The sequence below is a fragment of the Astatotilapia calliptera genome, chromosome 7 (assembly GCF_900246225.1).
Source record: "Astatotilapia calliptera chromosome 7, fAstCal1.2, whole genome shotgun sequence".
Classification (NCBI taxonomy): Eukaryota; Metazoa; Chordata; class Actinopteri; order Cichliformes; family Cichlidae; genus Astatotilapia; species Astatotilapia calliptera.
The window spans coordinates 21,435,411-21,462,100 of NC_039308.1; the positions used below are offsets into that span (position 1 = coordinate 21,435,411).

Sequence of the window (26,690 nt, forward strand, 5' to 3'; positions counted from 1 at the left end):
TTTTATGATTTTAAAATAAACTTTTTTTTTTTTAAATTATCAGTAAAACCTACACTCAGTAACTCTTAGGCGGTTTTTTTTTCTAAATGTATTAAAATCCAAAAATGAAGCTCCAATTTTCTCACATTTGTTTAGTAGAAATCACTCTAGCTGCGCTTACAGCCCAGTCTTTATGTTTCTGCAAGCATTGCACACCTGGATTCTAGCACTGTTACATACCTATCAATGCATGAGACACTTCAGTGAAAGTAAAATCAGTTCACCTTACCACAATCTGAATACCACACTGTGGTGTGTTTTATTTTCATCGTGCACTGAATGCGTTTGAATGTTTCTGTGTTTTTTGTGCTTTTTTTTTAAACGTATAAAAGCTCAATAAAACATGAAAATCTGTTTTCGTTAATGCATCTCTTTAATTTAGACACAGATCACACAAACAGGCTTTAAGTAGCACACAGGCGGACAAATCTGTTCATATAAACTGATATACAACAAGCAGGTACCACAACAATCATGAAGATGGGCTTTTACCCAGCCGTAATGTAACTGTTAGCAAGCCTAAGCTAATCCTCTAAGATCAGCATGACTTACAAAACAGTTACAATATTTATAGAAACATTCTTTTAGTGACGTTATTACACAGATACATTCCTCTCAGGTCAAAGGATCATGTGCTAACTCTATAGTTAAAGCTATATACAGCATTAAATTAATCTAATTTGACCACGCTGCTTATTATTAAGTGAATGTGCCTGTGAGTGACATAATTATAGTGTTATTCTGGTTAAATTAAAAATTTTAGACAGAGCCACTGTTGAAGTTAATCTTGTAGCAACGACTTAGTGTCTTAAACAAAGTCAATAATTTGTCTTTCAAAGTAAAGCATTTTTAAAAACAAGTCACCATAATGGTAACATAGAGGTACATTAAAAAAAACAGTGTGTTATGACAGACAGGGCTACAAAAGAAACAGATTTTCTTCCATTGACAATACATTAATACAGCACAGACTGGACAACAGTGTATTGCACTGAAACACACACACACACACGCACACACACACGCACACAAACACACACACACACACACACACACACACACACACACACACACACACACACACACACACACACACACACACACACACACACACACACACACACACACCAGTATCAGTAGTTGCACAAATTAATGTTAACTTCAGTTCCACTTACAGGCTTTTTAGAGCTTTTAACCACAGCTCACAGTACTGCAGTACTGTGAAGAAACCTTCAGTCTGTTGTTTTCATGCCAGAATTAAATGATAGATTTTTTTTCTGCAGATGAGGCTTTAGAGGTTCATACAATGAAGCAGGATTTGGGCTTATCAAGGTAACTTCAGGATTAACCCTGTGTTTTAGAATTAACGGGGTTCATGCTGAAACACGTGGTTAACGGGGGTATATCACTGGGGGTTTATCACTACGGTAACTCCAGAGGGAATAATCTTTCAGATCAAACTCCACTGACCAATCAACTCTCTGGAAAACTGGATCAACAATCCTGGAAGATCCCTCAGTGCAACGACACTAAGAATGTTTGTAGTTTTTAAAGACCATCTAAAATCTTTATATTTATGTGACAAGCACCAGTAAGAAATACTATAAGATTATTATATGCACATTTTTTCCTTTATTACAACCATATTATGACAATGTAACAATATTATTGTTTTATAAGCATTCATATATGGTCAACATATATGATCCTAGAGAGGGCGGTGTGTTCAAATCTGCAGGCCGGATAGTTTGGCTTTTATTTTCTATTACATTTTAAGTTTTTAAATTATGATAAGCCAAGTGATGGAGTCGTGACCAGCGCCCTTGCAACCCTGAACTGGATTTTGTTTTTTCAATAGATGGAGAATTTATGAGACACTAGCAGTACAGCATTTACATTAGGAGTTTGTGCTTAGTAGCTCTAGACGACTTTGGCACCTGAAGTCACAACTGGCTCTGTTGCTTATGTAAATGCAAGTTTTTTTTCTGCTTTCTGATCAAGTTAGAAATCCGCCACTTACTCAGCGTCTTGTCTCACATCCTTTCACTGGAATTCCCCCTAAGCTGAGATATAAAAGGTGACAGCTCATGCACCTCATTTACATGTAGTACACTCAAACTCCGTCTGCAGAAGTAGGCAGCTAGATGTGCTTAAAAAGCCCTAAAAAAGCTTGTAAGTGTACCATTATCGCATTGACTACAGTCACATACAGCACTCATTGTCAGTTTTTAAATGACTCACCTCCTACAGTTTTAATTTCTAAGAGTGTCTGAAAGCATCTCTGAGGCTGCGGGTCGGTCCGAGTTCCTTTCAGCCCGACACGTGTCTCCTTCACTCTGAGCCTCCTGCTCTTTTGTTACGTGCATCTTCAGGTGCTTCTTCAGGGAGGACTGGTCAGTGTAGGTCTTCCCGCACTGACTACAGAGGAAGATCTTCTCCTTGGTGTGGACTAGCTCATGTCTCTTCAGGTGACCGGACCTGCTAAAGTTCTTGCTACAGTATGAGCAGCTGTACTCCTTCTCGCCCGTGTGAGTCCTCTGGTGCAATTTAAGGCTGCTGGCCACTGTAAACTTCTTGCCGCACTCGTTGCAGCTGTACGGTCTTTCCCCCGTGTGCATCCGCATGTGGATGGTGAGGTGGCCCGCCTGGCTGAAGGTCTTCTTGCACAGCTCGCAGCTGTACGGCCTCTCTCCAGTGTGGATCCTGTAATGTGTTTTCAGGTCACCCAGGCCATTGAACCTCTTACCACACTGGGCGCAGCAATACGGCTTCTCACCGGTGTGGATCCGCTCATGGATGCGCAGGTTTCCCGCGTTGCTGAATGTTTTGCCACACTCCTGGCAGCCGTATGGCCTCTCCCCGGTGTGGGTCCGCAGGTGGACTTTCAGCTGGTTGTGTTCGTTGAAGCGTTTCCCGCAATGCGAACAACAATATGGCTTCTCTCCAGTGTGGCTGCGTTTGTGTATCCGGAGCTGGCTGGGGTGAGCGTAGGTTTTACTGCACAGATTGCAGCTGTAGGGTCTTTCTCCCGTGTGAGTGCGCTTGTGGGCTTTGAGGAGGTCGGCCCGGCTGAAGCATTTTCCGCAGTAGCTGCAGCTGTGAGCCTTCTCGCCGCTGTGGGTCTTGATGTGAATGTTGAGTGAGGTCGCTTGACTAAACGTTTTGGGACAGGTGGGACAACGCAAAAAGTTGTCACAAACTTCTAAAAACTCCTCTACAGGAACAGCAGGTAAATCGTCTCCTTTAGGGGTCACTGCTTCTGGCTCAGACACATGCCTCGTCCCCACCGCTGAATCCCCCTCTGCTTCTGGGTAATTTTTTGACGCATACTTCAGTTCATGCTGGTGGAAACTGTCCCCATTCTGCTCCTCTTCCTCAGTCTTTATGAACTGACCGTCCTGCATGTATTGATCTGAAACAATGGTGACTTTAACATCGCCTTCATCACCACCGTACTCATGCCTGGGCCCCGGGGATGGCTGCTGATGTGCGTATTCATCACGACTGTCACACCTGACCTCTGTGCTCTCATTTTTTATTGGCTTCATTGTCATATTCAGAAGCACTGACGCCTGAGAGAGATCAATAGCCTGACTTTCATCCATATCTGACTTTATGGATATCCCAGTTTCCATACCTGTTGAGTTCACACACAGATGCTGTACTGTGTGGTTAGTCTGCAGAAAAAGGGTTGAAGGTGGCAACTCCCCCCTCATCTTTTCTTTGCTCTTCCTCTTGACGCTCTTCTTGTCACTGCTGCATATGGACACCTTGAACATACCATTGGGATGACTCCCCCATTCTGCAGCTGAGAAGTTTTCAGTGGCCTCTTCTTCATGTAGATCTGTGAATTTCAAGCAAAATAATGAGCAAAGCAGCAGCTTTTAACACAGCTAAATGTATGAATAGTATACATTAGTAAGTAGAACTGACCTAACCCCACTGACTGCATGTCTCTGGACTGTGGGAGAACATCAAACTGCACACTGAAAAGCCCCGGCCAGATGGTCGATTTGAACTCAGGACCTTGCTGTGAGGCAACAGTACTTTCTTGCTATGTTTGCACATGTTTCAATAAATCCCTGCATCTACTTTCAATTTTTTCTGGCAAAAAATATAAATAAATGATAGGTTGCTCAAGACGTTTCCATTGTACTGTATTTTTTGCTGGTTCTATACTAATTAGCATCCATACTATACACAGTATTACTACTACATATTACAGTAGACATAATTGTCCTTTACAGCGTTGGCTATAAATGCATTGTGCGGTGAATTTGCGCATCAAAAATCTATTTTATGCACAAATATATAAATCCAACTGCTTAAACTATTGTTTGTTTATTTTATAATTATGGTCATTTTATTTGGGGGAAGGCCTAAACCTCTTAGCACAAAATCTGCTTTTTACCTCATAAACATTTTGGCACTGAAACTAATTGCTGTGTTCTTTACTGATAAATAATTGGACAGTTTTGCCAATTATTCAGTCATTCTTTTGGCAACAAACAGTTGAAATAAGTTAAGTTTAATATTCATAATTGATAGAGGATTCAGTTTTCTTCTCATATTTTATTTTCTTCTTCCGGCTGCTCCCTGTAGGTGTCACCACAGTTGAACATCTGCTTCCTCTCTGTCCCTAGCATTCTCCTCTGTCACACCAACCCTCTGCCATGTCCTCCTTCACTACATCTACGATTCTCCTTTGAGGTCTTCCTCTTTTCCTCCTGCCTGGTAGCCCCAGCTCTTCATCATCCTTTGTCCAGTATATCCACTATCCCTCATCAAACCATCTCAACCTCACTTGTCTAACTTTGTCTCCAAACTAAACCTGAGCTTCCAGTCAAAGAAGTAAAGTAATCAGCTGAAGTTGTAGCTGTAAAACATGCACAGCTCCATTATTTGCATGTAAATGTTCATGGGTATAGTGTCACGTGGTTCCCTTGTACATAAGTCTATCTGATGATGGTCCAGGGCATGCTTTAACTAACATGTCATGAGCGACAGCAGGTCACCATACCTCCAGGTGCAGACTCTGTGCTTGTCTGTGCAAAAAGCAGCCGCTTCAGGCCCTCGTTTTCAGACTCGATCCTTTGTATTGTGCCCTGGTACTCGGACAGTGTCCGGTCGACTGAGTCCAGGATGTCGCTCACCGTGGCTTTAAAAATCTCATTCAGTGAAGACTCTAGGAACGTTTTTAGATCCACGGTCTTGGCCATTGTAGCCTGAGCGGACACAGCTGCACACACTTCACCAGATGTGTGTTTGCGCAAGGTTGAAAGTCTCTGGGTAAAAGTGGGTGTGTGCGACCCTGCTGCCGTGTGCGGAACAAACAAAGCAGAGACAGCGAGGAGAGGACGATTCTGCTTGTAAGACGACTCCCAGGTTTGTAGCGCCCCTGCTGGTGTGGAGGGCAATTGACTGTTTGTGTTTGTACAATAGTGTTAAAGTTTCTTTAACAGCAACAAACGTACTTGTAGGAGCAGTAATAATCCGCATTACCCCAGCGGCAAGGATGTTCACCTAAAATGTTAGGTAATACTAATATTTTGATACCAAAGGCCATCCTGATGCTAATAATGCTAATAAATTTCTAGAGTATAGGTAACAAAGCAGTTCCTGGGATTCATATTTATATGTTAAATATATAAACCAACTTAACGGTATAAAAATGGTAACAGGGAATAAAAGCTTCAGTAAAACATCAGTTATTCGTTAGCAAACTCTTGCTATGAGTTACTGCAGTTAATGTGTTCGCTAACTGCTAACGAAGCTAACAGAGTGCTAATGCTAATAATATTAATGCCATTTAGAGACATTTAGAGATAAAAATTGACATGTTAATATAGCTATCACCGGACATTTTTATGTATATATTTGTAGGGCTTTCAATAAAATTCTTCATCTTTAGTTGCAAATTAAATTGAATGAAACTACCATAGATAGTTGCTCACCTCCCATTTTTTCGTATGTATACAGGAAACAGACTAACGTAAAGAAACATTTTATTTTATGAGCATTTTTCATGACTGACATGGGCAATTTTCACAAATGTAACACATATGTCAAAGTGCAGGCCTGTGCAGTCACAGACAGCTCCTTCATGGTACTGCAGCAAGGTGCCAATAATAACAATTAGATAGTATAGCTAAACATTTACACTTTTCATTCATAAACACAGAATTTGTATACACCCAAATACAGGCTATCCTCTTGCTTGGTACTTGTTGGACTGGCTTCTGTGAAAGTGCTGAGTAGACAACTGCTAAAGGAAACATTACATTTGCAAGTCAGTATCCAGCCAACCTACCAGGAAAACAGTAACAGTGAAGTGTAGCTCTACTGAACAAGAAACATTATAGACATAGAAAACCAATAAATGCAATTTAAGTATAATAAAAGTGCTATAAGGTCGTAAAACAGACAAAGTTGAATGGTTTCTCTATTGATACCTTGAAAAGGTCTATAGCTAGGTTACATTGACATTACATTGATTATTGTTGCTCTATGTTTATAATAGATACTTGTGCTTGTGCTAGTTTTAGTTAAACAGGTGTATGATTGGATATGGTGGTATCATTTGTAGGCCATTAACTCTAGAAATTATACACAAACAACACCTGTCTCAACGGTTATTCTCGCTTTGTCACACGCAGTTTTTTGCTGGTTTTACAACTAGTGAGATACAGAGAGGCCAATTTACGTGGTTCCTCACCCCAAGTTTTTTGTTTTTTTTTTGTAAGATATTTCTTTGCATTTTACACCAGTGAAATAAAATGCATACGCACAACTCTCTGAGTGATTTGATGCTAAATATAGGATGAATTGATGTGTGAGAGAGGAATGTCTTAAAAAATGTCTTGTATGTGTCAAACAGGCTTTTCTGCTCACAGTTGGCACCAGCAGAAAGAGTAACTGCTAATGAGTCTGGATACCTTCTGGTTTTTCCACATTGTTCCTAGTGGCATCTGAAAGAATGAAGTCGGGCCACTCCCCTTACCTCACTGGTGTCTCTGTGGTTGTGTGTGTATGTGTGTGTGTTTGCATGCATGCCTTTAGGCCAGTGGGGCGGGGGCCAGGCCTCTCAGGTGTCCTTTTAGTTCCTGAGTCATCTGCCAATCACAATGAACCTTTCCTTCCTCCTTGTTGCTGCCATTCAGCAGATCTTTTCCTCCTTTCCCTCCCTTTACTTGCTGTTCAGAGTGAAAAAAACGACGCAGGGAGACGTAACCACGAGTTTGGTCTAGTTAATATGGACAGGAAGCATGATGAAGAAGGTAAGGGAAGATGGTCCAGACTTGGGCTTGTAACCTACACTTAAAGGCTGCTAGGTGGATATGAGACTTGTTTGCTATACACAGCTCTGAGGCTTACTTGCAGGCTTCTCTGTGTCTGCGTGTTGAGTGGCTGTTTCTGTGAGTGCACAGCGATATAAAGCCGGTATAACACAGTGGTTTGCTTTTCTCTCCACAGGACTTAAGAACTCACAAGCTGGCTGATCATATGATGTCGCTTTAAAGAACCCAGAGGGGGTAAGTCACGCTTCACATTTGAAAATATTCCTCCTATAATGAGATTGGTTTTACTTTTATTTCTCTGAATACTATTATTATTATTAAGCCATTTCAAAACTTTTACTTCATTCGATGTGCCTGTGTTCCCTTTTTTCCCTCTAGTATCTTTTTTTCCGTTACCATTTATACTTCTCCTTTAATTTGTGTTAACCATCCCCCTAGCATGTAATTTTGGTGAGTATATTCCCATGCAATCTAAGCAACTTCTCGTGACCACACTCAGCTCAGTCAGAATATGTCTAAATGTTTTGGCTGAAGTCACCAAGTTTTATTCTTGTTCTCTCTTTTATTGTGTCTGAGGAATGTTTCCGCAAAGCTTCACAGCCGTCTGGCTTTCACTGGTAAAGTTTTTATCATCAACAATGCTACCGCATATAATCTGGTGCAAAACTGTTGCTGTATGAAACAAAAGTCTATCAAGGAGAGATTGAAATCAGGACAGCGCCATCGATGTTCAATGTGTGAGGGCTGCCCGTTACTTTTTAATTTTTATACCGTGCATTTTTATTACCGTCTGGAGAAATTAAAAGAAAAAGAAAAGCAACAATTTAAGCATTTTGTTTTCAAACACAATCTGACTCATTTAGAGTTTTCTCTCTTTGTTGCCTCCCATAATGTAGCACTTGCTGCACGCTAACAGGAACTGAGAAGTGAGCACCCACACAGGAAATGTGGTCTATCCCGGATGTTGGTTATCTGACGTGAATAAAATAATGAAGATAGACAGAAACTTTTCAATAAAAAGGCATTTTCCAGAGAGAGAGTGGCATAGATGAAGGTGACATTAAAGTAGTTGAATAATACTGATTATTATTTCCTCCCAAAGTGCAAAGGCAGGTGGTATTTTGGCCTCTGTGTTGACAGGAGAGACATCCATGACACTCTTTTGTTTGTGTCGATAACAAGCATTGTAATTAAAGCAGAGACCCGGCTTTATCCACAAGCCAGGTTCGCAGTGCGATTTGGCGATAAAACGATAAACACAGAATGCAGACAGTTAAACTGCTCACCAGAAGCAACCCCTCAGCCCCTCCCTAGGCCTCGATTCTCTATCCTCACCATGTACACCTCTGACTCTCTCTTGCTTGGCTGATTTTCTGTGGTCAGGAAGTACAAGCGTGCTTCTGTGACATTTTACTTAAAGCTTGTTGCACTGCATAACTGCAAACACACACCAAGAGTTTGAGATCCTTGCCAAATGAACATGATGGGATAAAAATAAAATTACAGACAAAACTGGATTATGTTGCCATACAAGTGGTGAGTGCAGTTTAACTATAATGATAATCTGTATTTGAATGGCGGCAGTTTCTTTACAACTAAATATAGCAGCGTTTTATGAATGGCTTTTTTGTCTGTCAGCTAATCATCTCCCCCCGGGGGTGTTTCTCCATTTTCTTTTTAATGCGAGATTCAAAGAGCTTTAAAACGTGGTAGTAGTTTGATCTTTTGTATTTTTTTCCTTTTTTTAAAATTGTTACAGATCTGTGAAAGGCAGCACCCGGAAGGGGGCTCACCTTAAAAAGTTCCTGTCTGTCATTTGGCCAACGAGGACATTTTGTAGCCATACATCTGCAGATTTTACACCTCTCACCACAACCCACAAATACACTGATAACTACTGAGAGGCGCTTATGGAGGAGGACAGCTTGTGCACCTCTCAGACAGTTGCTACAGATTCAGTGCTTCAGCAAGAATCGAGTAACTGTATAGATCATCAGTCCATCAATTGGGAAGAGGAGGCAGCAGCATTGTCGGATCAGGCCAATCTCAGCCCTAAGAAGGGCTGTGATGCCTCTGAGGAGGCGGAACAGTGGGGCCAAATGATGTGGCCAGTGTGTCATGTCAACTGTACCAGCCCCCCACTTTCCTTTGCTACAGTTCAATGGGACATGCCCGATCCCGCTGCAGAGCAGCCTCTGCTCATGACTGACAGCAGCTCAGCCAATGAGCTGGACTTTGAGGATGTCAGCGCTGTGACGAATGAAGGCAGCACTTCCCCATCACTTCACGAGTCTCAAGAGGATGTCAGCGCTGAGCTTTTCAAAGCGGAGAGCAGGGAGGAAGAAGCTGGCCTCGATCCACAACCTCTGAATTCAGAACCTGAGTGGACAGGAAGTGACACTGACGTAAGGTTTTTTATTTATTTATTTATTTTTAGATAGATAAATAAATAAAGATAGATGGATATAAAGAAGGTGTGTGTGAGGTTGTTAGGTTGTTTAGGATTTTCTTTTTCCTGAGTGAATGTTCACACATTTACCTACAGTTTCCTGTATCGTTAACCCTTTCTTTACTGAGCATAACTCAGCATCTCTGTCCTTGGGTTGCTGTGGCAGGTTGAGCAGAGTTAGGTGGATCAGGGTGGATGTAATGTTAGTCAGATGAGCCTCAGCATGTATCTTCCTGCTCGCAAACCCACGGGCAATCACAAGTTTTTCTCTCGCAACTAATGTTCAGTGGCTCGTCTTGCAATTTTCAGCCATGTGATGCTGCAGATGTGCAAGAGCTGGAGACACGGTGGAAAGAAGACGAGCTGGTAGAGAGTAATAACGGTATGTATCACTCAGAGTTGTTGTTAAACATTCATGGCCTTGATGGCTTGCCTTTCAGTAATATTTTCTATAAGTTAACTGCATGCAGTCGTATTCACACGCTTCTAGTCCCATTGAGAGCAGAATCGGAAGAAGAGGAGGGTCGCTCAGTGACATCACATCCCGCTGAAACTGAGGAACTAATCGATACTGCTCTGGGAACTGGAAGCTCGGATGAATATGTGGACAGCTTTGTAGATTTAAAGCTAGAAGAGGAACAGAAAGACTCCTGTGTTCTGCTGACTGGGCAGGAGGAGTCAGGAGAGTCGGAGGAAAAGCGAACTTCAGCAAATGGTGACAAAACCGAGGAAGAGAACGAGCAGTGGGGCGAGGTAGAAGAAGGGCAGAGTGAGGCAAACGCATCCTGCAGTGAAGAAAGTGTCATTTGTCTGATGAATGTGTGAGTATCATGAGCTTGAAAAAGAGGAACAGGAAGCATGTGCTAACATTAAACCCACTGAGTGAAAAGTGTGAATAAATCATCTGTAAAACGCTGTTGATATTCTATACCGTCGCTTGATTCTGAAACCAAAAAGAACTCGGTATGTTTAACACCGATTGCATGACAGAACATCGTTTAATCATTTCTGACACCAAGTCAGCAATGATTTTTCAAAAAAAGCTTTCTGGGTGAGGTCGACTTATTACAGTAACTAAATAAAACCAAGAAAAATCTTTAAGTCTACAAGATTGAGAACTTGACATTGTTCACAACATGTCAGTAAATTTAAAGGAGATTTGTTCAGCATTTAATGAAAAATGAAAATGAAAAATATGTTTGCAGAATGTCAGCTCAAATATAATTATCACATTATTTTTCTTAACAAGAGTGTGACTGGGTATTAGGTCCATACTGAAAGAACCAGAGACTTAATTTTGCCAGAACATCTTGAAAGTACTAGCAAATGTTGTCTCGTCTCCCGAGAGGAGGATGTTTTCACACCCATACAAAAATTTCTGCTTTCTGACCTTTTGATAGTCAATTCTGCATTTTATTTAAATTCAGGTAACAAAATCTGCCACAATCATACTCTCAGCTACTCCTGTCTTCCTCAAAGGGGGTCGACAAAGAAGGATCCACGCTAGCTTTTGACCCCATGAGGCTGGGTTTGGGTCTCCTCCCAGTCCCAATTCTACATTGCTCACTCAGAAAATTTAAGTTATTCTGACTGCTGTCCATTCTCAAGAAACAATTTCTCCTAATTTAACCATGTAGTTCTAAACTGTATGCAGATTTTCTAAGGAAACGAGTTTGCATAATTTTTTAAAGAAATGTTAATCTAGATATTATGAGGAGGGAGTTGCATAGCAACATAACAGCTCCTATGCAACATAACGATTTCTGTGCAACTGAGTGTGGTGGCGATATATTTTGATATATTTCCTGGTAATTTCTAATAATAGCTCAATACTGCTTTTAATAATAAATGCCACCACTGTTGAATTTTAGGTGATGATTATTAGAATAGTAGGTAGTTAAACTGTAAAAATAGAACAATGATGGCACTGACACCTATCAAATAGTGCTATCACAACTCCAAAAGACCCGAAGATTGTGGTTGGTATGTAATGGTATGTCTTTAACGCCTACGTGCTGTTAGCTAAATATACTTCTTTGACCGAAGACCTCCTACTCCTCATCTGGGTTTTTGTGATATAACACTTAATGGTTACTAATACACAGTTTCTCAGCTGCATTTTGATGTTTCTATGTTGCATTTAAATTATTTTGTCATCTAACACCAAACAAGTTGCGAGCATGATCGCTAAGAGCAGCTTTATTTAAAGTAGTGGTGTTGACAGAAGCCACACAGAGAAACAAGTCAGTAAATATCATGCAGAAGAGGTTGATTGACATCTCTGGCCCTCGCTAACTGCGTATCCTTCCATTGTGTCATGCAAGTTTTGTTTTTTTACTGTATAGTATTTTTTGCAATAACTGCACTGCATATTTCGTGCACTTTTTAGGGAGGTACATCCAGAGCCCCTTCCAACTGATGACACTGGAGTGTCGACAGAGGCAGATAAGCTAGTGGATCTGCCACCCCCAGAGCTTTTGGAGGAAAGCCTGCAGTTCAGCGCTGAAGAGGACCAAGAGATACTGAACCAGTTACATGAAGATCTCACCAGTCGGACAGAAATGTGTGAAGATGTCGAACAGAACGTGGAGCCTGAACAGCCAGAAGCTGTGGACAATGACGAGGGAGCAGCGTTACAGGTTTTAGAAAATGCAGAGAGGATAGAAAACAAACAAGAGCTGGTTGAAAAACTGGAGGATTTAAATTGTTTAGAGCAACAAGACTGTGTTCAAACAGCTTTGCAGGACACAGACGCTTCACTGCAGCTTGAGGTGCAGGACAGAGAGCCCGAGCATCTCGAGGTGACTGAAAACCCAGAGCAGATACCAGTAGAGGGGTCACATGAAACCGAGGAAGACGCTGACCACTTAGAACCACCCCAGCATCTGGAAGAGTCACCAGAGATGGAACTGACAGACCAGGTAATCCAACCTGACGATGCAGAGCAGCCAGAGGAGTCTCCTCAGTTGGAGCAGGCTGTTTGTGTTGAAGCTGAAGACCCTGGAAAGGCAGGGCAGCAAGAAGAGACAGCGCCTTCAGAAGACGATAAGGAACCAGTAAATACAACCGAAACTCAGGAGTTAAATGAGGAGGAAAAACAGGGTGAGACTTCAGATCTAACAGAAGATGTTAGGGGGACTGAGGATGGAGATTTAGAAACAGTAGTGGCGAACGGAAAGCAGCCCACGTCCCTGGAGATAGCGGTGCCTCTTATGAATGGAGGCGAGGTGGACAGAGAGAAGGCCCGCATCCTCGCTGAAAAGCTGTTCAAGTTGGACGAGATTCAACGTGGAGATGTGGTGAAGCACTTAGACAAAGAGTAAGAGTATATATTTTAATAGATTTGAATCATTTTAGTCTTTTGGTGGTGGCTCCACAGAAGAGCTCCAAGATCCGTATGTTTGCAAATGTGTGCTCAAACACAACAGATTATATCTATGTTAAATTTTATTTTTGTGACACATTTACAGTTTCCAACTTGTGAAACGCTTTAAATTAACTATAACCAGGTTACTTAAATCCATGTTCAAATGCTAAAGAAATCCAGAAGTGGAGACTTCGACAAATCTTCACACCTTTTTAAATGCAAAAGCATCCATTATTATTATGATTATATTATAATTTAAGCGTGCATACGTGTAGTAAATATCTCATAATTTTAATCTACATTGAGTCCTATCTGTTTTTGTGCAGAATACTTTTAAAAATGTAAAAGAAAATTCTGAATTTTGGACTAAATACTAGGACATATGTTTGTGTCTATGCTAGCTACCACCTCTCACCACTGCCAGGTGACAGAAGTAGGCTATGACGCACATATTATATGCTTTTTTTAAGTCAGCATATGGGTTTCACATTTTTTCAGATGTATATATAAATGAAAAAAAAAAGTTAAAAAATGTTACTAATCATCTAGTTTTCTGCCAAAGGCGGTGGGCCACTGCTATATATTGTATATTTTAAATTATTTCATTTATGATCTTAAATCATCATAATTTGCCCAAAAGAGACAACTTTGCGTTGTTTCGAAGGTGCTGATTTACTCTCAGCACCTTAGGGTTAGGTGCTGAGAGCAGGCAAGAGCAGCCAGGGATCGCACACCAACCCTCTGAGTAGCAGATGACCTCCTCTACCTCCTCAGTTGCAGCCACCCCAAACATATGAAACCTTAAGACCTAAAAGGCCCGCCTGAATTAAAACTCACTCTTCCCTCAAATTGAAAAAGCCTCATAACATTGAGTCACTGAAGCTGTTGCGGAGTGGGGTTGGGTAAGGAGGTTTGAGTGTGTTAATGCTTTGCCGTTGTATTGAAGAAGTCAGTATTTTTTCGTAACACCACATCCTTCCCCATGAAATAAAATTACAGATGAATGTGGCAGATAAATAAAGCGGTGACAGTGCTGACGTAGTTTATTTTTTCTTCTTCTCTCTTTTATTTATTTATCAATTGTTTTTATTTAGTAACGACTTCAGCCGCGCTGTCGGAGAGGAATACCTGAAGTTCTTTGACTTCACCGGCCAAACTCTGGATCACTCCCTGAGGTAATAAAACAAACAGAAGCTTGGATTGCCTCCACCGACATCTCCTTTTAAAACGGAGAGGTTCAGAGAGCGTCTCCTAGTCATTTTCTTTCTTTCTTAGGTCTTTTCTCAAAGTGGTGGTGCTGATAGGAGAGACGCAGGAGAGAGAGCGCGTGCTGCAGCATTTCTCCTGCCGCTTCCATCAGTGCAACCCTGACTCCTTTTCCTCCTCGGGTGAGCCTGTTGTGTCGTGCTGCGAGATACAGAGATAGGAACTTACATTTAACAGATTCTTGCGTCAACATCACTTTTCTGTTTTTTTAATGTCCTCAGGGGCTGTGTTGGCTCTGACATGTGCCCTGATGCTTCTCAACACTGACTTGCATGGACAGGTAGCAGACATTTGTGGCATTTAGAGCAATCATTGTAAACTTTGTGCTGTAATCAAACATGTGTTGTGTGTGTTGACAGCATGTAGGAAAATCCATGTCGTCTTCTAAGTTTGTGTCAAACCTGGATGGAATGAATGATGGAGTGAACTTCAACAAGGATCTCTTGAAAGTAATACTTTCCTAGATTTTCAGTTTTTCCTTTGGAGAGCTCCTTGAGAAAAGTTCAGTCCTGATTGATGAAGCTTTTTCTCTCTTTGCAGAGTCTTTACAACTCCATAAAGAACGAGCCGCTGGAATGGGCTGTGTAAGTAAAGCGATTGTGCGTTAGTCCTCCTCGATTTTAATGCGTGATCTCACTCGCATATTCTTCCATTTTATGTCAAAGTGATGAGGATGAGCTGAAGAACGTGGTGAATGAAGATCCGGGCGACAATCCACGGCTGCGCTCAAAGGTTAACCCCTTCCTGGACATTCCTCATGACAAAAAGGCTGCCGTCGTCAAAAACGGGTTTCTCCAGAGAAAGCTACACGCTGACATCGATGGCAAACGCAGTGAGTGCGACACAGATACACATCTGAGATTCACGCTGCAGCTTTAGATACACCATCTACACATTACAGCTACAGAAGCTGCTCATGCCACAAAGCTCCCAGTGCACTGTTTCTGTGCACCAGAGGAGGTTTGGAGCTCTGCAGTTATTATGTCAGCAGAGCGTTGCTGACTTTTGCTCACAAAGCGCCTCAGCACACTGTGACTTCACGTGGTCTTCCACTTTGTGGCTAAGTTGCTGTGATGCCTAAATGCTTCCACTTTGCAATAATTCCACTTCCACAACTAGTCATGAAATATCTGTGAGTTAGGGACTTCCTAACAAAGTATTCCTTCCTCAGGATGTTTTCCATGTTTTAGAACAGATAAATAAGGTATGTTTTATCCCATCTGGTCTGAAACTTTGAATTTGAATTTGAAACTGTAGATTTTAAACAATAAAAGTGAAACTGAAAAGACTAAATCTGCTCTGGAAACCAACAAAATCTTAAATTAATTTGAAAATAAACTAAAAATAATCCCCTAAACTTTACTCTTTACTTGCCTCAAACATATAACGCTCTTAAAAAAATGGAAATAAATGTATAGATGTGCGCATGAGTACAGTTATTTTGAATTATCAAGAATATTTTGTAAATCGTTTGACGTTTTATCGTTCCAGTCTGTGCCTCAAAGTTACCGCTTAACCTCGTGAGGCAGAACTCTTACCTGTAACACCTCAAACTGAGAATGAAGCAGATGGTACAGTGGTGTAACGAGATTTTACAGTCACTGGCCACTTTATTGAGTACACAGGTTCAACTGCTCGGTAACACAAAGATCTAACCATCCAGTCGCATAGCAAAAACTCATGTGAATAAGATCACACAATGAAGTTCAAAACAAACATTAGAATGAAATGAGATGAGGTTGGTTGTTCGTGACAGACGGGATCATCTCATATTTCAGAAACTGCTGACCTTCTGGGATTTTCCCCACACAACCACCTCTAGGGTTTACAGTAAATGGGCTGAAAAAAGGAGACAGTAAGCAGCAGTTGATGCCAGAGGTCAGATGTATTGATGCAGCAGCTGAGTGATGCTGTCATGTCAGCGTAAAGCGTAATCTCTGAGGAATGTTTCCAGCAAATTGTTGAATCTGTGCCATGAAGACTTAAAGCAGGTCTGAAAGCAAAAGCAAAGTGAAACTAATAAACTTCCCACGAGGGTTTATTTAACTAAACTGTGATTTAGTGATGCAGTCAGATATTGTTTTGAACGCTTAGCTGTAAAAGGCTAAGCGTTCAAAACAACGCTTAGCCTTCCCTGCCGGGCGGTCGGCACGGACACCTCAGTTTATAAATGCAAGAAGTTGAGAATGAGGCGATGTAGGATTTGAAATTGACACCATAGGTGCATCTACTAAAGATCTCGGAAAACAGTTTTGAATCTCAGTGACCTTGAACAAGATTTTCAGAATGTTTTGAAAATCTTGTGAATGCGATAATTTGAGAAGGAAATCAGCTATGATTTTGAGATTTATACCATATGTGCATCTGAAGGCTGAGGGCTAACGCTGGCAGCCACCAGTATTTCTTTGCAGGAGGAGGTTTGGCGAATTTTAAAGAAGTTAACGTCTCCTTTGCATGAGTTTTGTTACTAAATGCTGGATGCTTCTGTGTGGTAGCACCATGGGGAAAGAGAAGCTGGAAGACTTTTGATGGAGTGCTTAAAGGAATGGTCCTTTACTTACAGAAGGTCAGTAACTCCATTCCTGCTTTGTTAATAGTGTAACAGAGTCTATTATACAGAATATAGCATCATTTCCTGTGTTTTGTGATTGTGCGTTTCTTTATGTTCCTTCTTATGTGTTAGAATGATTATCGAAGGGATCAGCACATTATAGAGGAGGTGGTGAGCGTGCATCACTCTCTGGCTGAACCAGCAGCTGATTACACCAAGAAGCCACACGTCTTCCGTTTGCAGACGGCCGACTGGAGGGTTTTTCTCTTTCAGGCCTCGTAAGTCGCAGCACGTCCAAGCCGAGCATACATATGCGGGTTTGTGCCAAAGAGTCCAACGGCCGGTGTCAGAACAGCCATTTGTTTTTCTTGTCAGGTCCAAAGTGGAGATGAATTCGTGGATCAGCCGCATCAACTTAGTCTCGGCTCTTCACTCGTCGCCTCCGTTCCCCGCTGCCGTCGGCTCCCAGAGGAAGTTCCGCAGACCGATCCTCCCCGCATCGCAGTCGGCTGAGACTCTGGTACACACACACCGAGCTGTCCACTCAGACAAACCACCACTTTGTGTTTGTGTTTTGCTGTGGACATGCTTCATTAACCTTCACGTGACTGAACTTTTTGCTCACTAGAAGTGACAGAGTAGGCCTGTTATATTTTAATTTGTTTTTAATGGCTCTATTTGTGCTTCCTTTAGTCTAGAATAATGTTCTAATGTATTTATTTACGGTTTTCAATCATCTTGAGACAAAATGGAGTTAAAAATAGCAAATTAGGTTTATTTAGATAACCCTTGTCTTTTACTTCTCATAAAACAAGTGTTCCTTCGCTCGATAATATTAGAAAAATGTACATTTTAATGTATTTTGGTGTCTCCCACAGCCAGCATAAACATAAACGCTACAGTGATATCATTTCTTTGTTTCTTAAGTCCTGTTTTGAAGATTAGCCTTTTCTGCGATCTTTGTTTCAAAAAAACGGATAACACGAGGAGGAGCTGGTTAGACTGGGAATCCACTGACTCAGTTGTCAGCAAATAAACATACCACAGATAATCCTCCATTTTGAATTTATACAAAATAAACCTCATTTTTTTTGTCATTATGAGCTGAAATGAGAGAGAATTAGACTCATCAGGAAAGAGTTTGACCTCCAGATAGAATGCAGGTTTTAGGCCAGTCCACATGGGTTTTATTTTTTCCAACCTGGGAGCTACGTCCATGTTTTACACCAGCGATGTGTAACTCGTTTTACATCGCCCACTTTGACCTTAAGTGGGGCAGACCAGTGAAAATCCCCTTTTCAGTGTAAAGAAGTTTAACTACACATTGAATCCCTCAGATATTGTCATAGGAGAAAAAAAGAAGTGCAGTTACAAAAATGCTGCTGTAGTAAATGGATGAAAGCTGTCAGCATGACTCTTTGGGCTTAAATTGTAAGAAATAGATGTGTAAAATTACAGAAAAAGGTTCTAGCAGATATGTCTCGATGCATGCTCAATCACCCGGGTAAGGAAATCTGTTCTAGGAACTAATTCATTCGTGACTTCACTAAATGTTTGTTTTGTTTGATATTTTATCAACAGCACAAGTTGTAAAATCTATGAAAATACAGTAAAGTACAGAAGTCTATGCCCTCCTTATAATTTTCCACTGGGCCAGGTTGGCCCCCCAGCCCTATGTTTGACACCCCTACTGTCTGTGGTGGCTGTAAATATTGAAACCATTAGAGGCATTTTATACATTTTGTATTTCAGTAGACGCATAGTGTGTCCAGCTATAGTGTGTCCGATAGTGCTTCTCTGCTGTTGTTTCTGTTGGTTCCTCACCAGTGTTTGTGTCACATTTATTTACATGAAGCCTCTCATGTGTTCCCTGTGCAGGAGCATCAGCTTCAGTCTCATGCAAAAATGCTGGAGTCCTTCAAGGTGGACCTCGAAAACCAGCAGCAAAGCACGCTGGACAGCAAAAAGGCCAAAGCCCGGGATATGGAGGAGCACCTGCAGTACCTGCAGCATGAGGTGAGATGGACCCAGGATTTTATATCCATATATGATTATTAATTGAGCCACTCATCAGCCTGTGTCCCACAGATATGTCGCTATGAGACCTACATTCGGGTGCTGGAGGGGTGGAAGAGCGTGAAAAAGACAGGCGACAGCGAGTTAAACGCACCAGACCTGAACTCGTTTGATAAAGCTGTATGCGCTGACTCTCTGGGAGAGGAAGATGATGTGGATGGCATGCTTAAAAAGTCCCACTCAAGCCCTTCTCTGGAATTGGAGGTGGCGCCTGCAGCAGTGGTCAAAGTCAGACGAAACATCTCTGAGAGACGGACGTATCGCAAGCCCATCATTCCCCGATGGAACAAAGAGGTCTGAAAGCTGCTTCGCTCACAGATCACACGACCAGTTTATATCCTTTGAAAGTTTAGATTCATGCACGCCGGAGGTGCGCTGACGTTACTCTTTTTTTAGTTTGTGGAAGCACCGAGCAGAGAACAAAGAAACACCCAAGTCTCATCTAAAAACTGCCTTAGCAACTTATTGATCTTGTGCACTTTTCAATAAAGATAAACCTCAGGTAATCCATAACCTTCAAACTCCCTCAGGACCGAGGGGAGACCCTGACCTAATTTTTTGAGTGACTTAAATTCCTGGACCTAATTTATTTAGTATTGTTTTAATTTTTGAATTTGAATTTTTGTTTTTCGGTACTCAGAATGGCACAGATGTTTTTCACCGTGCTTTGCACCACAAGAGGGTACTGTAGCACAGGATATTGCGCTGTGATATCGCCCTGCCGTCCTGTCTGTTGTGAAGTGGTTTTTCTAAAGAATCCTCATTGCACTTTTGTTTTTCTATACCATATGTATGAAATGTTTATTTTCTCTCTCTGTTACATGTTTTGTTCAAATGAAAGGTTCCTTTTCCACAATAAAATATAACTTACATTTATTATTCAGTATTCTGGAGACACTTTTGGTTTCAGCTCCTGTTATTTATCATCACTTTTTAGCACATTTTCAAGACAACCTTGTTTTTATAGACACAAATGCCGTCACTGATATTAGAATATCTGCCATAAAGCTCAGAGATACTTGTGTGGCACTTGTTTTCACAACAAAATGAATCTGAATCGATTTTTGGACTGTAATTTATTTGTTTTGTGCCGTCTTACATATCTTATAATTGTATTTTTGATCCGTTAAAGACTAAAAGTTTAATTGATTTTATTAGTTACCCCTAATACGGTTAAACGTGTGTGTTTGTTGGTTGGATTTCTGGCCAGTGTACTCTGTTAGTTTGACGACAAAATGCACACTGCATCTTAGCTCCTCTATTTTTGTTTTTAACTACAAAACTCGGTCATAATGGACTCATCAGCCATGTTATTGGGCACACATTGTCAGTACCTCGCTGGATCCAGATTCCTCAGAGATTTTGGGCTATAGTAACATGAAAGCGTCACACAGGTGCTGCAGATTTGTCAGCTGCACATCCAGGATGTGAACCTCCCGTTCCACCAGATTCTAAAGGTGCTTTTATGAACTGAGACCTGATGACTGTGGAAGCCATTTGAGTACAGTGAGCTCCTTGTCATGTTTATGAAACCAGTTTGAGATCATTTGAGTTTGAGCTGGGATCAGCATAGTCAACAGCAATAATCAGGTAGGCTGTGGTGTTTAAACAATGCTCAGCTGGTACTAAGTGGTCCAAAGCATGCCTAGAAATTATCCCCCCTCCCCATTATGCTACCATCAGCTGCCTGAACCCATCCATGGTTCAGGCTGCTGGGTCAGTGCTTTCATGTTGTGTACTCCAACCTGCGTCCCTACCATCCAGATATAACAGCAGAAATATAGACTCATCAGACCAGGAATTGGTTTTCCAATAGCCTCAGTTTCCTGTTCTTAGCTGACAGGAGTGGAATCCGCTCTTCTGCAGCTGAAGCCCATCTGCTTCAAGGTTTGGTGTGTTGTGTGTTCAGGTATGCTCTTCTGTATTTTTTACCTTTTACCTTCATCTCAGCTCGAACAGTCTGGCCATTCTACTCTAATCCAGAGTCTCCTGTTTGAACTTCAGCGTGTTGTCTTGATCACATCTGCCCACATAAATTTGTTTCTTGTAAACTTGTTTGGCTGAAGTGTATACAGTGGGGCAAAAAAGTATTTAGTCAGCCACCGATTGTGCAAGTTCCCCCACCTAAAATGATGACAGAGGTCAGTAATTTGCACCAGAGGTACACTTCAACTGTGAGAGACAGAATGTGAAAAACAAATCCATGAATCCACATGGTAGGATTTGTAAAGAATTTATTCGTAAATCAGGGTGGAAAATAAGTATTTGGTCAATAACAAAAATACAACTCAATACTTTGTAACATAACCTTTGTTGGCAATAACAGAGGTCAAACGTTTACTATAGGTCTTTACCAGGTTTGCACACACAGTAGCTGGTATTTTGGCCCATTCCTCCATGCAGATCTTCTCGAGAGCAGTGATGTTTTGGGGCTGTCGCCGAGCAACACGGACTTTCAACTGCCGCCACAGATTTTCTATGGGGTTGAGGTCTGGAGACTGGCTAGGCCACTCCAGGACTTTCAAATGCTTCTTACGGAGCCACTCCTTTGTTGCCCGGGCGGTGTGTTTTGGATCATTGTCATGTTGGAAGACCCAGCCTCGTTTCATCTTCAAAGTTCTCACTGATGGAAGGAGGTTTTGGCTCAAAATCTCACGATACATGGCCCCATTCATTCTGTCCTTAACACGGATCAGTCGTCCTGTCCCCTTGGCAGAAAAACAGCCCCATAGCATGATGTTTCCACCCCCATGCTTCACAGTAGGTATGGTGTTCTTGGGATGCAACTCAGTATTCTTCTTCCTCCAAACACGACGAGTTGAGTTTATACCAAAAAGTTCTACTTTGGTTTCATCTGACCACATGACATTCTCCCAATCCTCTGCTGCATCATCCATGTGCTCTCTGGCAAACTTCAGACGGGCCTGGACATGCACTGGCTTCAGCAGCAGAACACGTCTGGCACTGCGGGATTTGATTCCCTGCCGTTGTAGTGTGTTACTGATGGTGACCTTTGTTACTTTGGTCCCAGCTCTCTGCAGGTCATTCACCAGGTCCCCCCGTGTGGTTCTGGGATCTTTGCTCACCGTTCTCATGATCATTTTGACCCCACGGGATGAGATCTTGCGTGGAGCCCCAGATCGAGGGAGATTATCAGTGGTCTTGTATGTCTTCCATTTTCTGATGATTGCTCCCACAGTTGATTTTTTCACACCAAGCTGCTTGCCTATTGTAGATTCACTCTTCCCAGTCTGGTGCAGGTCTACAATACTTTTCCTGGTGTCCTTAGAAAGCTCTTTGGTCTTGGCCATGGCGGAGTTTGGAGTCTGACTGTTTGAGGCTGTGGACAGGTGTCTTTTATACAGATGATGAGTTCAAACTGGTGCCATTCATACAGGTAACGAGTGGGGGACAGAAAAGCTTCTTACAGAAGACGTTACAGGTCTGTGAGAGCCAGAGATTTTCCATGTTTGAGGTGACCAAATACTTATTTTCCACCCTGATTTACGAATAAATTCTTTACAAATCCTACCATGTGGATTCATGGATTTTTTTTTCACATTCTATCTCTCACAGTTGAAGTGTACCTCTGGTGCAAATTACTGACCTCTGTCATCATTTTAAGTGGGGGAACTTGCACAATTGGTGGCTGACTAAATACTTTTTTGCCCCACTGTATATCACGTTTTAAACTGTAAACCGTGAACAGTAATTTATGCTGGTCATTTACCTGATCATACCTTCTTCAGACTTTTGGACTCCCTGAAACTGAGGCAAAGAGTTTTCAACTATTGATCAGAGGATGATTAAACCAATAAAATTATTCAAGGTCTGGAAAAAACAAAACCTGACACCCGAAGAAGAAAAAAACCCTCAAAAAGTGAAAAATATAAAGTCTGTCTGTGATGGTTACCCTTAACCCATCTGTGCCAGCAGTGTCAGACAGCAGAGCTCAAGGTGTGTACACGTCGGTTCTTGTCTGTGTGTCTGTGCATATGTGTGTGTGTGTGTGTTCCTGTCTAGCTATCTTTGTGAGGACTGAAAATCTGCATTCTACTATACTTGTGAGAACCAACAGTGACTTGTGAGGACACACTCACCGGTCCTCACAAGTTTGAAGGCCTTTTTGAGGCTCAAAATGTGGTTTTAGTGTCAGGGTTACAATTAGGTTACGGTTAGGTTTAGGGTAAGGGTCTGGGTTAGGCATTCATTTTTAATAGTTAGGGTTAGGGTAAGGGGCTAGGGAAACCATTATATCAATGAAGGTCCTCACTAAGATAGCTGAACGGGCTTGTGTGTGTGTGAGTGAGATCACTGCTCTAGGTGGCACGGGTCCTATTTTGTGATCTCTCAGGCTGACATGTCGAGCAGCGGCCGACCTGGGGTGACCAACAAAAGAGCAGGATGTCTAGAACCACCACCACCCCCACCTCTAAAGACACACAAATTCCCCACACAGGAATGTGATGCGACAATAAGGAAACACAATGAAGAGCACAGACAATACAGACAAGCACACACCGTCCCGTCTGCGGGTCAGAATCGGATGAACGCACTGAACAAATGGACGTTTCATTGCACCTGAAGCTGTTTTTGTATATTTAGATCTTTTCCCCTCCTGGACGGACAGACATGAGAGAAACCCGGGATTCTCCATCAGGCGATGAAGCCCAGCTTGTCCTCTGAATGGAAACTGTCTCCATTCATTCACGGAAATAACAACAGCTCATTAAGATAAAGTCAGATTGTGCAGATGAGGGTGACTGATTGGCCACATGAGTGACGGGGGCCCGGGGCCGTCACAGCACCTCCAGAGGGGCGGGGAGGGGCCGACGCCATCTCGGCTAACCTACATGCTCTCGGGCCTGTGACGAAATGTTACAGCGAGAGGCAGCCATTAGCGTCTCCTGCTTTTCCAGCTCAGACACAAACGCTTTAATAATGGTTTACATTCCGGGGTCGCAATCTGTGCCGAAGGTGCCCGTTTGGCGGTGGCGTCGCAGAGGATCTCTCGAGCGGGAGCACTTCTCACATGGCCTGTGGACCATGACTTCAGCCGGTGATGGTGGTGGGCCTGTTTTGGAGTGACCCTCTCTCTCCTCCTCCTCTCCAAGAACAATAACGAGCAGGCTGGAGCAGCAGGGGCTGCATTAGCTGCTGGGTTCAGAGGGCATCCTTTCCAAGGAAGTGGCCTGTTTTTTTTGTCCAATCTGCGCTTCTCCATTCTGGAGCTTGATGCGTCTCAGTCAGGCCTGGATGGGTAATTAAAAAGGCAAGACCTCAAGTTGTGATCATTAGGGGCCAATCCAGAATAGACCCCCTTTTCCGCTATGACTCGTAAGGCTTCCTCATTTCATTGTGCTTCTCTCCTCCCCTTGTGTGTACACGAGGTGGCTTAAACATTGCTCAACCTCCACCCTGGGTCGCACATAAGCCGCAAAACACCTGAAAACACTGCCAGCAAACATAAACTTCACCACAATCAATCCTGTGCCCTTTTTTTCTGCCCTCAATGCTCCTCCTGATGCACATTCTCCATCTGCCGCTGACGCCTTGCACGCTCTACTTGTTACTTTTTATCTGCACTAACACTTCATTTCTCCCACTCTAGCTATTGAAATGTTTCTTTGTCTCCCCTCCACCCACCCACCGCCTCCACTGCCTCTGTCTTCACCCTCCGCTCTTGACTGCTGCTGTTGTGCTGTGTGGCTTTCACCGTCCAGGGCCCTTGAAGTCTCTTTGCGGTCCTCTCATGAGTTTCGTCTCCCCACTCAGACCCCACTTGCCTCTTTCACCGAGACATTAACTCCACTCTTATCCTCTCACGCTCTTATCCAGCGTCCCACGCTCGATATATTTTTTTGAGGCAAATTTATCTTTTTGCATCGTTTTGGGAAAAGTCTTTTATCGCTGTAATCTGTTTTACAAGAAACAGGAGGTACTGTAGGAAGACATCTGCCTTTTTTACTCCCATTTTTTTCCCTTTTAACTGCACTCATTAGTGTGGCTTCTCTAGCGGCCAGACATTCTCATTTTATTTGCCAATCAGACCCAGTCCAAAGAAGTAGAGCTCCTTTTCCTTTTAGCAGCAAAGGAGCCTCTCTTGTTGAAAAGAGTTAAGCCAAGTGCCTTGCTTGAGGGCATTTTAATGCATGACCTCTTTTTACCCTTCATCGTCCACCCACACACACACACACACACACACACACACACACACACACACACACACACACACACACACACACACACACTCAAGAGTCTGACAGTACTCCTCAGGCGCAGACTGTGGTTTTTTTAGATGCAGGACAAACAGAGGGTCAATGCGGCACGCAGAGCGGATCGGGAATGTTTAACTTCTTTATCTCGTTTCATCTTTTAGCCCGTACAAGAATAAGTTTTCGAAGCAGTTCTAGGAATATTTGTGTTCTTCCTTTGCTTGGTAATCTTTGATCTTCTGTGTGCGGGTGGAGGATAAATCAGCACAATCAGCATGTCTGTGTGACGTTGAATGAGGTGTTTGTCGGCCGGGTGTTTGACTGCACTGGCCTCTGCAGGTCAGTCCTCTCCCTCGGGGCAGGACCTGATACCTGGAAGATTTTATCCACCTCCGTCGTGTGTGTATAGTGCTGCATGTGTGTGTGTGCTTTGAAAGGTGCGTTTTTCTTGATGTCTCCTGGTCAATAGTAGCTTCCTGCCTTCGGGGTCTGAGTGTTGTTTAATAGGCCGGTATGACACAGGGCACCTGTGTTTCCTCCTTCTACCTGCTCCGACACAGAAACAGCCTCTGTTTGGCCACTTTGCTCTGTTTGACTGGCACATTTGTTCCAGCTGCATTAGAGTTAAAGATGGAGGAGATTAGATAACTTCTTGAAATTTGAGAGAGGTGATATCATTTGAAGTCTGCTCAGGTGTTCTGAGGCCTCTTTTCGGGCCTATGAGAGAAAATTGACTTACAGTGAAATTTAGATGATGATTGCAGTAGGTGGTTTGGTCCTCCACCTTGAACTAGATAAAGGTCATAACCACAATATACAGTACTGTGCAAAAATCTTGAGCCACTCCTTCTTTCTTTTTTTTCTTTTTTTTTTTTTTTGAGGAACATGGGAAATGCGTGCAGCAAGTTATTGAAATACGTGTAATGGATGCTGGCAGCCTTTTGATCTGTTCTCGGTCAAATTGATCCCACACTGCTTCAATAATGTTGCGGTCTGGGCTTTGGGGAGGTCAATCCATGGCTGACAGTGTTCCAGGTATGCTTTCATCATTATCAGGCTGAACAACAAAGCTGTTGCCAATCAGAGCCTTTCCAAATGGTATCGCATAGCAGATCAAAATCTGATGGTTTTATTACTCCACCAGACCTGTTGCCACTGATTTTCAGTCCACCCACATGGAAAAGAAATAGTAATAACTTATATGATTTACTCATGAAAGTGGCCACTTTCTCATTACTTTCATATATTGTTGTAGGAAGTATCCAAAACATACAAGTTTCATTTATATAATTTTTCAAGGGATCTTATATCTGTTTTCACTCTTGTATGCTTTTCATACAAGTTTCACACAAGACAGATACAAACTTTATAAGATTTATATATATCTCTTCCATATGGGCAGTTTTTGTCTAATATGGCATACCTCAGC

At 42.3% G+C, this 26,690-nt stretch overlaps 2 protein-coding genes across 9 annotated transcripts; one reads left to right on the forward strand and one right to left on the reverse strand.

Moving 5' to 3' along the window:
* Positions 1-1,125: 1,125 nt before the first annotated feature.
* On the reverse strand, positions 1,126-5,436 carry LOC113025700 (zinc finger protein 2 homolog). Of its 2 annotated transcripts, none has more exons than XM_026173762.1 (2): positions 5,060-5,436; positions 1,126-3,883 (listed from the first exon to the last, which is right to left on the reverse strand). In XM_026173762.1, exons 1-2 carry the CDS (start codon positions 5,256-5,258, stop codon positions 2,292-2,294), a joined length of 1,791 nt encoding a protein of 596 aa, XP_026029547.1. In that variant the 5' UTR covers positions 5,259-5,436; the 3' UTR covers positions 1,126-2,291. The 2 variants fall into 2 exon arrangements, with proteins under 2 accessions (XP_026029547.1, XP_026029548.1); XM_026173763.1 differs by lacking the exon at positions 5,060-5,436 and adding an exon at positions 3,973-4,720.
* LOC113025699 (PH and SEC7 domain-containing protein 1) lies at positions 5,365-19,932 on the forward strand. Of its 7 annotated transcripts, none has more exons than XM_026173754.1 (18): positions 5,365-5,424; positions 7,241-7,316; positions 7,513-7,571; positions 9,097-9,742; positions 10,096-10,168; positions 10,277-10,607; positions 12,176-13,105; positions 14,248-14,328; positions 14,429-14,541; positions 14,641-14,699; positions 14,779-14,868; positions 14,960-15,003; positions 15,085-15,251; positions 16,915-16,985; positions 17,103-17,248; positions 17,346-17,490; positions 18,849-18,986; positions 19,059-19,932. In XM_026173754.1, exons 4-18 carry the CDS (start codon positions 9,248-9,250, stop codon positions 19,344-19,346), a joined length of 3,171 nt encoding a protein of 1,056 aa, XP_026029539.1. In that variant the 5' UTR covers positions 5,365-5,424; positions 7,241-7,316; positions 7,513-7,571; positions 9,097-9,247; the 3' UTR covers positions 19,347-19,932. The 7 variants fall into 7 exon arrangements, with proteins under 7 accessions (XP_026029539.1, XP_026029545.1, XP_026029546.1 ...); XM_026173760.1 differs by having other exon boundaries at positions 10,292-10,607; XM_026173757.1 differs by having other exon boundaries at positions 5,394-5,408.
* Positions 19,933-26,690: the final 6,758 nt, after the last annotated feature.

Bases quoted from the DNA above. Each gene is read 5' to 3' on its own strand.
- LOC113025700 (XM_026173762.1), bottom strand. From the start codon at position 5,258: ATGGCCAAGACCGTGGATCTAAAAACGTTCCTAGAGTCTTCACTGAAT. The intron at 3,884-5,059 runs GTATGGTGACCT...TGAAATTCACAG, and splicing joins CACAGAGTCTGCACCTGGAG to ATCTACATGAAGAAGAGGCC.
- LOC113025699 (XM_026173754.1), top strand. From the start codon at position 9,248: ATGGAGGAGGACAGCTTGTGCACCTCTCAGACAGTTGCTACAGATTCA. The intron at 10,169-10,276 runs GTATGTATCACT...ACACGCTTCTAG, and splicing joins GCTGGTAGAGAGTAATAACG to TCCCATTGAGAGCAGAATCG. The intron at 14,700-14,778 runs GTAGCAGACATT...GTGTGTTGACAG, and splicing joins ACACTGACTTGCATGGACAG to CATGTAGGAAAATCCATGTC.